Raw genomic sequence first — 13419 nt, 5'->3', positions numbered from 1 at the left:
AAATTTACAAGCAATTTCTGAGTAAAAATTTTTTTTTCAGTACACTCATGAGATACTATAACGATTATGAAAATTAACAAAATTAACATGTACAATATATATTATAATGAACAACATGTTGTGGGGACACTGTATGCTTTTAACATAATTGGCAACGAAGATATCTAATGTTTTTAGATTGTAAAGTTATCGTATTTGAAATTCGTTGCATTCTAATCCTGCATCATTGAAATGTAATTCAAATGACAGTCCTGTGTCTGTTTGCTATACCTCAAATTTAAGAAATTTTAAAGGCATCCGCAGTTCAATTCTGAATGGTGAATGATGGCAAACATGTGGCATATTTTGGCCAAACCCCATAAAATACCTGTTTGATATGCATATGTTTGCTTTTGCATGCAACATTTTTATTCATTTATAGCAGACACTTTTATCCAAAGCGGCCTACAGATCCAACACTATTACAACAATATGAAATTAGTTGAATAACTTTAGTACGTTTTTCATTAACAGATTTACATTAATCCAAAGTACACTGAACAAAATTATAAACGCAACCACTAACACAGATTTAGACAGATTTGTGAACAATATTTGAGAGAAATAGGCCTTTTGTGTACATAGAAAAAGTCTTAGATCTTTGAGTTCAGCTCATGAAAAATGGGGGCAAAAACAAAAGTGTTGCGTTTATAATTTTGTTCAGTGTAAATCATAAGTGAGGGAAAATGCAATAAAAGTTAGAATGAGTAATATAAGTGTATTTTAGATTAAAGGGTGATAGATTAAAGGGTGTAACTGAAATAGCCAAAGCCTTAATTAGAAGGGGATGTTCCATGTGTGTTTATTGAATCTGTGTCGATCTATCATTAAAGCCTGCTGCTGTTATCTTGACAATGTAAATGTACTGCATTGGAACAGGCTGTTCATGTCTAGAGTTACTTAACAGCCTGTTTGAGAACAGAGGGCAAAACAGCTTGTTCTTTTTAGAGGGCAGAAAACTGCTAAAATTGAATCTTAAAGGAATAGTTCACCGCAAAATGAAAATTAGCTAAACAAGCAGTTTGCTAAAGAGGCCATCCAAGAAGCAAATTTGTAAATGTCTTTCCTAATCAGAACAGATTTGGAGAAATTTAGAATTAAATCACTTCCTCACCAATGGATCCTCTGCAGTGAATGGGTGCCATCAGAATGAGAGTCCAAACAGCTGATAAAATTAGAGCTGATTAAAGTTACAATGCCTTAATGATGGATTGTTTCTTATAAACACACAACACACTGGGGTGGTGTGGATTACTTGTGATGTTTTTATCCGCTGTTTGGACTCTCATTCTGACGGCACCCATTCACTGCAGAGGACCCATTGGTGAGCAAGTGATGTAATTCTACATTTTTCCAAATCGGTTGTTAAGAAAAACAAACTCATCTACATCTTGGATGGCCTGAGGGTGAGTAAATCGTCAGCAGATTTTCATTTTTAGGTGAAATATTCCTTTAAATGCTGATGTCTGCCGTGTATTGCATTTAACAGTGCATCCTTAAATATATACACAAAGCATTAAGTATGTGATTAAAATGATCCCATCTAAGGCAGAAAATCACAAATTAATGAGAGAAAGAACAGAAAATCCACAAGAATGCAGCTATAATCCTTCTTTACCACTTGGCAACGGTGCGATTCACATGATTACCATGTTGTAGCCTACAAGTTTAAATTCTTGAAAAAAGACACTGTACTCAGCGAGGTAAGGAACTTTCATTTATTTCAGAAGTTCAGAAGTCATAAATATGCAAGATGAAACCTACAGCAAGCATTATTCAAATTGACAACCTTATTCAATAAATAATATGGAGGGATCTGCTCTTATATAAATGGATTATTAACAGAAATCTCATCAGATAAAAGAAAAAATCTTAAGGCAGCATGTCCATAAATTTCTGGTGAAGTATCAGTAAACCGTTAATAGTGCTTTTAATAAAGATAAATTGACAAAAGTCAGTGTAAAGTGGTTTTAGGTCAGTTTAAACAAACAGGTTTAAATAAAATTATCAAATTAAATAAATGTAAAGTTCAAGCAAACTGAAGAGCCCCATTTCAAAGTGACTGGACTGCAGAAGAACAGCCATTACTGATAGTCACTGCCTCTTGTAACAACTCACAATAACTCATCTTTGTGCCAAGATACATGTCCAATAAATAAATAGGTGCGACTCATTCTATATCAGGCAAATATTTGTGTAGCAAACCTGTGCATATATCTAGTTCAAGTGGTCCATCAAGGTTCAGAACATATTACTGATTGCATATTCAGCTTTAAGCACATATAATTCAGAACTTAACAGAACGAACCTTAATTTGAGCATGAAAAAATATTCAGACAAACTGTTGACCCTGCGTCTTCCTTTTAAAATAAATGCCAGTTACAGTACATTGTCAACGACAAAATGCAAAGGGGTTTTTAAAGGGATAGTTTGCCCAAAAAAATAAAATCCTGTAATAATTTACCTATCCTAGTGTTGTTCCAAACTTCCTTCCATGGAAGAAAAATGGAGATATTTCAAAAGACTATAAATGAAGGCATACATATGGAACGTATGGAATAGTGTGACTTTGAGAATCAAAAACATCTCCTTTTATGTTCCATGGAAAAAAATCAATTGCAACGGCATGAGGGTGAGAAAATGATGGAACTGACATTTTTGGTGATTTTTACACACATCAAGCACAGCTCCTGACCAGCAGTCTATTATTACGTTGTCTACTATACTCTCTATATGATAAAGCAATACTGTCTCAACAGTAGTTAAAGAATATCTGCTGTCTTCACGAAAGGATAAGAAAATACAAAATCACTAAAAATCCTGTTATATACTGTACTGTACATACTGCATACAGTAAGGTACTCAAATCAAAGAAAAAGCCTCAGACTTTCAATGTATATTATTACAGTAAAACAGCTTCTTTGGTAACTAATGCAGCAATTATTTGTAGCAAACATACAAAATCTCTTTTCATCTCACTATAATATGAATCAGGTCTTATTTTTTATGCTGTTATACCACTTCCTTAGGGCCACCCCACTAGTGCTGCTAATCACACACAGCGCTCCTCCCAGACTCCACCATGTCGGTTTGTGGTTGAGGAATAGGAACTGCAGGATGAACGCCAGGACCACATCCATAGTCCTCATCAGTGCAACAGGTCCTGCTTTCTCAATCTGTAGGGCTTTGGTAAGGAACGTCTGGCCGGCTATACCGAGCAGCCCGATGGCCATGAGCATCCACCTGTCCCAGCCGCAGGACGGAATGGTCCATTCATCCAAGATGAACAAAACGATGACACACTCAATGAGTCCGATAACTGCATAGTACCACACAGAGAGGTAGTAATGAACACTTTTCCCTATTTTTCCCAGAATGACCATAGTGCAAGCCGCTCCGATCGCCCCCATGAAGGCAGCCACCGTGCCTTTGATGTGATTGGTGTAGTCTCCTTCGATCCCAGACAGCTTGCCACCAAAGAGGAAGGGAGGTCTGGCTATCAGTATGACGCCGGTGAGCGTAAACACTGTAAAAATGACGTCCAATATGGTGCACCTCTCCTTGAGGAAAATCCAAGCCAGCAAGGATGTGAAGACTGGATTACTGAACATTATAACTGTGGCATCCGCTAGGGGCATCTGCAGAACTGCATAATACAACAAGATCATGGCGTTGGAGCCCAGGAACCCTCTGAGGAACAGGTAGATTCGCATCTCTCTTGGTCCCAAAAAGCCAGTACTGACAAAATAAAAGGTTATAGGTTATTGCCACATTGTGGAGTCAAATTATTCAAATATTAAATCCAATTACAGGGTCAAGAGATTGATACTTTAGTAGATACTAAAGTAGTATTATAGATTGATACTTTCTATATATACTTACTAAATTTATCAGATTTATACTTGTTTTATGGATTCTTCTAATGTATCACATTCATACTTGTATTATAAAGTCTTACTTGTAAGATATCTGATTCATACTTGTATTATAGAGTCTTGTATCATATCAGATTCATATTTGTATTATAAGAGTCTTATGATATCAGATTCATAGTGTATTATACAGTTTTAAGATATCAGATTCATACTTGTATTAAAAAGTCTTACTTGTATCATATCAGATAGATATAGATTCTTGTAATATATCAGATCCATATCTGTATTATAGATTCAAATTTTAACAGATTCTTACTTGTAATATATCAGATTCATACTTGTATTATACATTCATACTTTTATTATATATTCTTACTTGTAGTTTATCAGATTCATACTTGTATTATACATTCATACTTTTATTATATATTCTTACTTGTAGTTTACACCTGTGCAATAATCATGCTGTCTAATCAGCATCTTGATATGCCACACCTGTGAGGTGGATGGATTATCTCGGCAAAGGAGAAGTGCTCACTAACACAGATTTAGACAGATTTGTGAACAATATTTGAGAGAAATAGGCCTTTTGTGTACATAGAAAAAGTCTTAGATCTTTGAGTTCAGCTCATGAAAAATGGGGGCAAAAACAAAAGTGTTGCGTTTATAATTTTGTTCAGTGTAAATCATAAGTGAGGGAAAATGCAATAAAAGTTAGAATGAGTAATATAAGTGTATTTTAGATTAAAGGGTGATAGATTAAAGGGTGTAACTGAAATAGCCAAAGCCTTAATTAGAAGGGGATGTTCCATGTGTGTTTATTGAATCTGTGTCGATCTATCATTAAAGCCTGCTGCTGTTATCTTGACAATGTAAATGTACTGCATTGGAACAGGCTGTTCATGTCTAGAGTTACTTAACAGCCTGTTTGAGAACAGAGGGCAAAACAGCTTGTTCTTTTTAGAGGGCAGAAAACTGCTAAAATTGAATCTTAAAGGAATAGTTCACCGCAAAATGAAAATTAGCTAAACAAGCAGTTTGCTAAAGAGGCCATCCAAGAAGCAAATTTGTAAATGTCTTTCCTAATCAGAACAGATTTGGAGAAATTTAGAATTAAATCACTTCCTCACCAATGGATCCTCTGCAGTGAATGGGTGCCATCAGAATGAGAGTCCAAACAGCTGATAAAATTAGAGCTGATTAAAGTTACAATGCCTTAATGATGGATTGTTTCTTATAAACACACAACACACTGGGGTGGTGTGGATTACTTGTGATGTTTTTATCCGCTGTTTGGACTCTCATTCTGACGGCACCCATTCACTGCAGAGGACCCATTGGTGAGCAAGTGATGTAATTCTACATTTTTCCAAATCGGTTGTTAAGAAAAACAAACTCATCTACATCTTGGATGGCCTGAGGGTGAGTAAATCGTCAGCAGATTTTCATTTTTAGGTGAAATATTCCTTTAAATGCTGATGTCTGCCGTGTATTGCATTTAACAGTGCATCCTTAAATATATACACAAAGCATTAAGTATGTGATTAAAATGATCCCATCTAAGGCAGAAAATCACAAATTAATGAGAGAAAGAACAGAAAATCCACAAGAATGCAGCTATAATCCTTCTTTACCACTTGGCAACGGTGCGATTCACATGATTACCATGTTGTAGCCTACAAGTTTAAATTCTTGAAAAAAGACACTGTACTCAGCGAGGTAAGGAACTTTCATTTATTTCAGAAGTTCAGAAGTCATAAATATGCAAGATGAAACCTACAGCAAGCATTATTCAAATTGACAACCTTATTCAATAAATAATATGGAGGGATCTGCTCTTATATAAATGGATTATTAACAGAAATCTCATCAGATAAAAGAAAAAATCTTAAGGCAGCATGTCCATAAATTTCTGGTGAAGTATCAGTAAACCGTTAATAGTGCTTTTAATAAAGATAAATTGACAAAAGTCAGTGTAAAGTGGTTTTAGGTCAGTTTAAACAAACAGGTTTAAATAAAATTATCAAATTAAATAAATGTAAAGTTCAAGCAAACTGAAGAGCCCCATTTCAAAGTGACTGGACTGCAGAAGAACAGCCATTACTGATAGTCACTGCCTCTTGTAACAACTCACAATAACTCATCTTTGTGCCAAGATACATGTCCAATAAATAAATAGGTGCGACTCATTCTATATCAGGCAAATATTTGTGTAGCAAACCTGTGCATATATCTAGTTCAAGTGGTCCATCAAGGTTCAGAACATATTACTGATTGCATATTCAGCTTTAAGCACATATAATTCAGAACTTAACAGAACGAACCTTAATTTGAGCATGAAAAAATATTCAGACAAACTGTTGACCCTGCGTCTTCCTTTTAAAATAAATGCCAGTTACAGTACATTGTCAACGACAAAATGCAAAGGGGTTTTTAAAGGGATAGTTTGCCCAAAAAAATAAAATCCTGTAATAATTTACCTATCCTAGTGTTGTTCCAAACTTCCTTCCATGGAAGAAAAATGGAGATATTTCAAAAGACTATAAATGAAGGCATACATATGGAACGTATGGAATAGTGTGACTTTGAGAATCAAAAACATCTCCTTTTATGTTCCATGGAAAAAAATCAATTGCAACGGCATGAGGGTGAGAAAATGATGGAACTGACATTTTTGGTGATTTTTACACACATCAAGCACAGCTCCTGACCAGCAGTCTATTATTACGTTGTCTACTATACTCTCTATATGATAAAGCAATACTGTCTCAACAGTAGTTAAAGAATATCTGCTGTCTTCACGAAAGGATAAGAAAATACAAAATCACTAAAAATCCTGTTATATACTGTACTGTACATACTGCATACAGTAAGGTACTCAAATCAAAGAAAAAGCCTCAGACTTTCAATGTATATTATTACAGTAAAACAGCTTCTTTGGTAACTAATGCAGCAATTATTTGTAGCAAACATACAAAATCTCTTTTCATCTCACTATAATATGAATCAGGTCTTATTTTTTATGCTGTTATACCACTTCCTTAGGGCCACCCCACTAGTGCTGCTAATCACACACAGCGCTCCTCCCAGACTCCACCATGTCGGTTTGTGGTTGAGGAATAGGAACTGCAGGATGAACGCCAGGACCACATCCATAGTCCTCATCAGTGCAACAGGTCCTGCTTTCTCAATCTGTAGGGCTTTGGTAAGGAACGTCTGGCCGGCTATACCGAGCAGCCCGATGGCCATGAGCATCCACCTGTCCCAGCCGCAGGACGGAATGGTCCATTCATCCAAGATGAACAAAACGATGACACACTCAATGAGTCCGATAACTGCATAGTACCACACAGAGAGGTAGTAATGAACACTTTTCCCTATTTTTCTCAGAATGACCATAGTGCAAGCCGCTCCGATCGCCCCCATGAAGGCAGCCACCGTGCCTTTGATGTGATTGGTGTAGTCTCCTTCGATCCCAGACAGCTTGCCACCAAAGAGGAAGGGAGGTCTGGCTATCAGTATGACGCCGGTGAGCGTAAACACTGTAAAAATGACGTCCAATATGGTGCACCTCTCCTTGAGGAAAATCCAAGCCAGCAAGGATGTGAAGACTGGATTACTGAACATTATAACTGTGGCATCCGCTAGGGGCATCTGCAGAACTGCATAATACAACAAGATCATGGCGTTGGAGCCCAGGAACCCTCTGAGGAACAGGTAGATTCGCATCTCTCTTGGTCCCAAAAAGCCAGTACTGACAAAATAAAAGGTTATAGGTTATTGCCACATTGTGGAGTCAAATTATTCAAATATTAAATCCAATTACAGGGTCAAGAGATTGATACTTTAGTAGATACTAAAGTAGTATTATAGATTGATACTTTCTATATATACTTACTAAATTTATCAGATTTATACTTGTTTTATGGATTCTTCTAATGTATCACATTCATACTTGTATTATAAAGTCTTACTTGTAAGATATCTGATTCATACTTGTATTATAGAGTCTTGTATCATATCAGATTCATATTTGTATTATAAGAGTCTTATGATATCAGATTCATAGTGTATTATACAGTTTTAAGATATCAGATTCATACTTGTATTAAAAAGTCTTACTTGTATCATATCAGATAGATATAGATTCTTGTAATATATCAGATCCATATCTGTATTATAGATTCAAATTTTAACAGATTCTTACTTGTAATATATCAGATTCATACTTGTATTATACATTCATACGTTTATTATATATTCTTACTTGTAGTTTATCAGATTCATACTTGTATTATACATTCATACGTTTATTATATATTCTTACTTGTAGTTTATCAGATTCATACTTGTATTATACATTCATACTTGTACTATAGATTCTTACTTGTAATATAGCAGATTCTTACTTGTGATACATCAGATTCGTACTTGTAATACATCAGATTTGTACTTGTATTATACATTCAAACTTGTAATATATCAGATTCATACTTGCATTACACATTCATACTTGTATTATATATTCTTACTTGTAATATATCAGATTCATACTTGCATTATACATTCATACTTGTATTATATATTCTTACTTGTAATATATCCGATTTGTATTTGTATTATACATTCATACTTGTGTAGCATCTGCTTAAAATCATGGATGATCATTGGGGTTTTATGTCTTAGAGACCCCTTTTAGCCTTTTGACATTTGCATATAAATTACAGACATGGCCCCACATTCTACATTTATATGGGTGCTAAATTGCCAATGGTTCCCCCCACTATCAAGGAGATGCTAAACAGTTTCACCACTCGCTTCTCCCCATCGAACTTCAAACACATTCCAAAGAGACGTAAATGACCCCCGGTAAGCCAGGCACCATCGGCCTGGCTGACCAGCAAAATACACCATGCTCACATACTGTAACACACACACATAAGGACATTTTCTTTATTTAGACTATAATCAATCAGTTACAAATGTATCTGGTATATGCATGTGTTGTCTGTATGTTTCCCTATTATATTAGCCTAGTTACAACTCTTTATTTGTATTAGTTAGACTCTCAATGCTTATATTCAGGTGTATGAATGTATCTCTGGTTTAATATCTTCTAGATGTTTCTTTCTTGGTATCAAAATGATCTGCTCTTTATTCCTCAAACAATGATGTACACTATGTGATCGTGAAATGCATCATACTATTTGTACTATATTTTGGGTAAAACTGCACCAATCCTCCAAACCGGCCATAAACATGCAAATGGGCCATAAATGGAGACAAAGAAAATGTCTCCCGCTCAAAAATTCACGCCTGGTAGTGGCTATTCCACCCAAAAGGTGGGCGTGACTAGGAACTATTAAAAGTCATTAACTCAAACTAATCTTTGCTCAGAAATGTCTTCTTCTTGAGACAGACACTATCCAAGACTCCTCAAAAACTCTCCTCTTGAGTTTGATTTTCCGGTTGACGATAGTAGTCCTGACAGAACCCTTATATTCACAATTGATTGCCTCTGTGTGCTGCTCACAATTCGGGGTCACTGAATGTTGAATCTTGCTACATGCTAAATTACTGATAGTATAGGAAAGCTATTGTTCCTTGGCCAGGAAAATAATCTTTCCTTGAATTGATAAATGATTATAGTGTCTGCTCGGTGAACGGACAGATCAAATAATTGTAATATTGATTCTGCTACAGTTAATTCTAAGATCTAATCTAAATATTTATTATTAATTATAACCAGTTATAATTAATTATAAATATTTCCCTTTTGAGCTAATTTGCTACACTTGTATTATATATTCTTGTAATTCATCAGATTCATACTTGTATTATATTCTTACTTGTAATATATCATATTTATACTTGTATTATAGAGTCATATTTGTATCATAACAGATTCATACTTGTTTCATATATTCTTGTAATATATCAAAATTATACTTGTAATATATCATAGATTCATACTTATAATATATCATGGCTGGCATGACAAACAGCATCTGGAAGAAGCACCGAATCGCACTGATTTCGATGGCGTGCATCCCCTCAATTTTCTTCACAAGAAGAGCCGTAGCGGAGAAGAAGACAGATGCTAACAAGGCGTACAGGAGGCCCAGCCCCGGAAACGCTGTTTTCTTTTCTGTGGATGAATATAACAAAACAGCTTAACATCACATTAATTAATAGTTTTGATTGCATAAATAAATTTTTGCTAAATGCAGACAATTCAAATACATTATCCTTGCGACCAAGGTTGAGGAAAATTCAGATTTGAAGAACTTGATCCAATTCCTATGTGTGAATTTAAATTTGGCCACTAACCACAGTAAGTAAAATTAGAATGACAGAAAGAAGAATTTACTACTGAATTGCAAAACTGGAGTTCGAATTTCTGTAAGTTCATTCAAACCTTTTTTTTTTTTTACTGACAGCAGAATTCACAACAATATTATTTGCATTTAGGTACTTCAAGCTTACATTGCTCCAATGGTGAGAAAATTCCTTATTACGAATTTACATCAAGTTCAAAAGACATTTTTTTTTTTTTTTAATGCTTTTTATATATAACAGTGCCAAATTACCATGGTAAATGGACTTTTTATTCACTGGAGCACCATATGAAAGCACTTTAGCACCACAGTCTTTGTACACAAACCGTTTGCACAAATGATGGAAATGAGACATGAGAAGTACACAGCATGATTTGGCTTTGTGGGGAGTGATCTGAATTTTGATCTTGATGTGGAATGACATGGAGGGAGCAAAACAGCATGAATTTCAACACACTGTTGGTGATTCTGTTTAACTTTGACACTGAAGTGATATGAAATGTGGCAGCAATGATTACACAACCAAGCGCAACTTTACTACCTGTCGGTGAGCTGAGCTCATGTTCAATCAGGTTGTGTGGTTGCCAGCATTGGATAAATGCCAAATTGTATCAAATGTCCCTTGAGGACCTGGCCTCACACAAAGATCGTGAGCCCTGGAACACAACACATACTCAACAATACAGGTTTGAGTTAAAACAAACAACTTCACCTGACTGTTTAGAGAGAACACTGGAAAGAAAAAAGATACTGTTTCCTGGTGTGATTCACAAGTAGTAGTTCCCACAAAGCTAGTACTGTTCATAATGATAAGGATTTCTGATTAACCTCTCCCTGTGAAAATATGTAATCTGCTATTTTCTTTGTGTAAGATGACAAGATGACAACCTAAAATTACAAAAGCACTTTAAGAAATACAATGGAAATACCAAGTACATGATACTTGAATATGGTAATCATTTAGTACCATGGTGTACAATATATCAAAGTATCATGGTAAAACAACTGGATATGATCACTGTAGCAAGCTTCTATAGTGTTTTGTAAGGATGTACTTGCCTGGTCATACAGTATGAAAAGCAGCCAAGTCTGATACAGTGTAAAGTGTTCTCCCTTCAAAAGTTACCATGGTAACCAGTTTCCAATAACAGAGTGTTACAGTTGGGTTCCGGAAGTAAAAATCCCATTAATTTCTCCATTGGGGAACCAATTTTGAACGACTGTACTTATAAACCTCTAAAGACAGATTTCTTAAACTTCTGAAATCCAGACTACTGAAAAGTGGATGGGACATGTTGTACTTTATTGTACGACAGTACACACAATTGTGGTTAATTAGCCACCACTGTCATCAAAAATACATAAATAAATTCCTTAAGAACTGAACAGTAGAAATAATAACTGAATAAACTTTATTTTTGGATGACAGGTGGCTATAAGTAACCACCGTTTATTTTAAAGGCGGAAACTATGGTTACTGTGGTAACTGTGTGTAAGGGGCTTGATACAATGTAACTGTTCTGTCAGCTTTTATAAAAAGAAGTTGCCATGGTAACTCTGTCATTTATTCCACAGACACTACAGTTAATATTTACTGTAAAATCACAATAAATTGATAAGCGATTACATTCAAACAGATTAAGAAACAATCAGAAATATGTTGTGTTGGTCAAATCTGATTTACTTATGTTTCATTTTTGAGGGCATATGGCTAATACAAAGTTACCACAGATTTACTGTAGTATCTATGGTATTCTTAAAAAGACACGAATGTGTGTTAGGGGTTTGTTCACTGATGGTAGGTTTCTAATACCAAGTTACCACAGCTTTATTGTAGTTGTATCAATAATTATAGTAACTGTTGTATTTAAAGGTGGAAACCATGGTAACTGTATGTAAGGGGTTTGATACAACGTAACTGTTCTCATTAGCTTTTAGAAAAAAGTTACCATGGTAACTCTGCCTTTATTCTATATTTACTACAGTTAATTGATTCACAGTAGTATTGATGCAATTTTAAAGAAGAAACTATGGTTACCACGGTATGTAAGTGGTTTGATACAAGATTCTAGTCAGCTTTTACAGAATAAACTCTTAAAAGTTACCATGGATCATCCTGCCATCACTTACAAAACTTAACCATGGTTTTACTACAAATACATGGTTTTTATAGTTAAACCATGGTAACCACAAATTAATCATGGTTTTGCTACAGTAACCACAGTTTAACCATGGCATTTGTAGTAAAACTGTGGTTACACAAACGGTAATCATCAATACACCAAAAAAAAAAACATGGTTACTACACTTTTACTATAATAAACCCCTAGTTAATTTGCATTGGTTCATTTGGTCCATAGCTACTACAGCTCAAAACTGTCAAGTCATTGTAAATTAATATGGGGTTTCCTTGTTTAAGAAACATTTGAGAAAAGATCAAGATACATTTTAGTATGGCAGTTCGCTATAATACCAAGTTATCGTAAATTTATTATAGTAGTATCAAGTAATTACCTAAGTAATTATTAATCAAATATTTAAAATGCGTAAACCGCGGTTACTATGGTGAACGTAACTGTTCTCGATAGCTGTGACACTGTAACAGTGTCCTAGAGGTCAAACACAGGTGTAGAACTAGAAACAGAGAAGAAATAGATGGATCGGAGATCAAATTCAAGATCCATGTCTTTAATAAATGACATCGTGTAAGAGTTAAGCTCAGTTTACCTTTTTGAACTGTGTTTGCCCCTGTGTCCTCCTCACCATCATCATCATCCTCATCGCGGTCAGGGTCGTTTCTCTTACAGCAAACCGGCACATAAACCCGGTAAAACGCAGTGCCATTGGCCCGCGGGCTGTCTTCTGCGTCAGCGTCAGCATCCGCGTCCCCCGGCACTTCTGATCGACTTTGCAACTCAATTTCCTCCCCAATGTCCCCATCGTCAACTTTATGACAAAGCACCCTGATGTTGTCCGCTCTATAAGGGACAACAGATAAATCTGTGTCATTATTACTCACAGAGCCATTGCGCTGTCTAATATCACCCATGACAGAGGACAACAGCTGCTTGGCATACCTTGACCACACGGTTGCCTTCGGGTAGAAATGGTACCGAGCAACAAGTTAAATAATGAACCTTGTTCAAAGAAAGAGGTGGTTGCGTTCC

General features: G+C 35.5%; 2 protein-coding genes across 2 annotated transcripts; both read right to left on the bottom strand.

Annotated features, from left to right (window-relative positions):
* Nucleotides 1–1856: 1856 nt before the first annotated feature.
* Nucleotides 1857–3797, bottom strand: LOC107664593 (solute carrier family 35 member G1-like; the record flags this gene model as incomplete). Its single annotated transcript, XM_016455204.1, has 1 exon — nt 1857–3797. A coding segment is annotated over one exon (768 nt), but the record flags the coding sequence as incomplete, so codon positions are not given.
* A 1979-nt stretch (nt 3798–5776) lies between these two features.
* LOC107664634 (solute carrier family 35 member G1-like) lies at nt 5777–13394 on the bottom strand. Its single transcript, XM_016455252.1, has 3 exons — nt 12980–13394; nt 9888–10062; nt 5777–7668 (listed from the first exon to the last, which is right to left on the bottom strand). The coding sequence occupies exons 1-3, from the start codon at nt 13299–13301 to the stop codon at nt 6921–6923; spliced, it is 1245 nt and encodes a 414-aa protein (XP_016310738.1). The 5' UTR covers nt 13302–13394; the 3' UTR covers nt 5777–6920.
* Nucleotides 13395–13419: the final 25 nt, after the last annotated feature.

The sequence above is a fragment of the Sinocyclocheilus anshuiensis genome, unplaced genomic scaffold (assembly GCF_001515605.1).
Source record: "Sinocyclocheilus anshuiensis isolate Anshui unplaced genomic scaffold, SAMN03320099.WGS_v1.1 scaffold287, whole genome shotgun sequence".
NCBI lineage: Eukaryota > Metazoa > Chordata > Actinopteri > Cypriniformes > Cyprinidae > Sinocyclocheilus > Sinocyclocheilus anshuiensis.
The sequence above is the reverse complement of the archived record's forward strand: the minus strand, read 5'-3'. Positions and strand labels throughout refer to the sequence as shown.

Bases quoted from the DNA above. Each gene is read 5' to 3' on its own strand.
- LOC107664634 (XM_016455252.1), bottom strand. From the start codon at position 13,301: ATGGGTGATATTAGACAGCGCAATGGCTCTGTGAGTAATAATGACACA. The intron at 10,063-12,979 runs GTAAACTGAGCT...ATTCATCCACAG, and splicing joins GGCAAACACAGTTCAAAAAG to AAAAGAAAACAGCGTTTCCG. The intron at 7,669-9,887 runs GTATGAATCTAT...TTATTTTGTCAG, and splicing joins CCAGCCATGATATATTATAA to TACTGGCTTTTTGGGACCAA.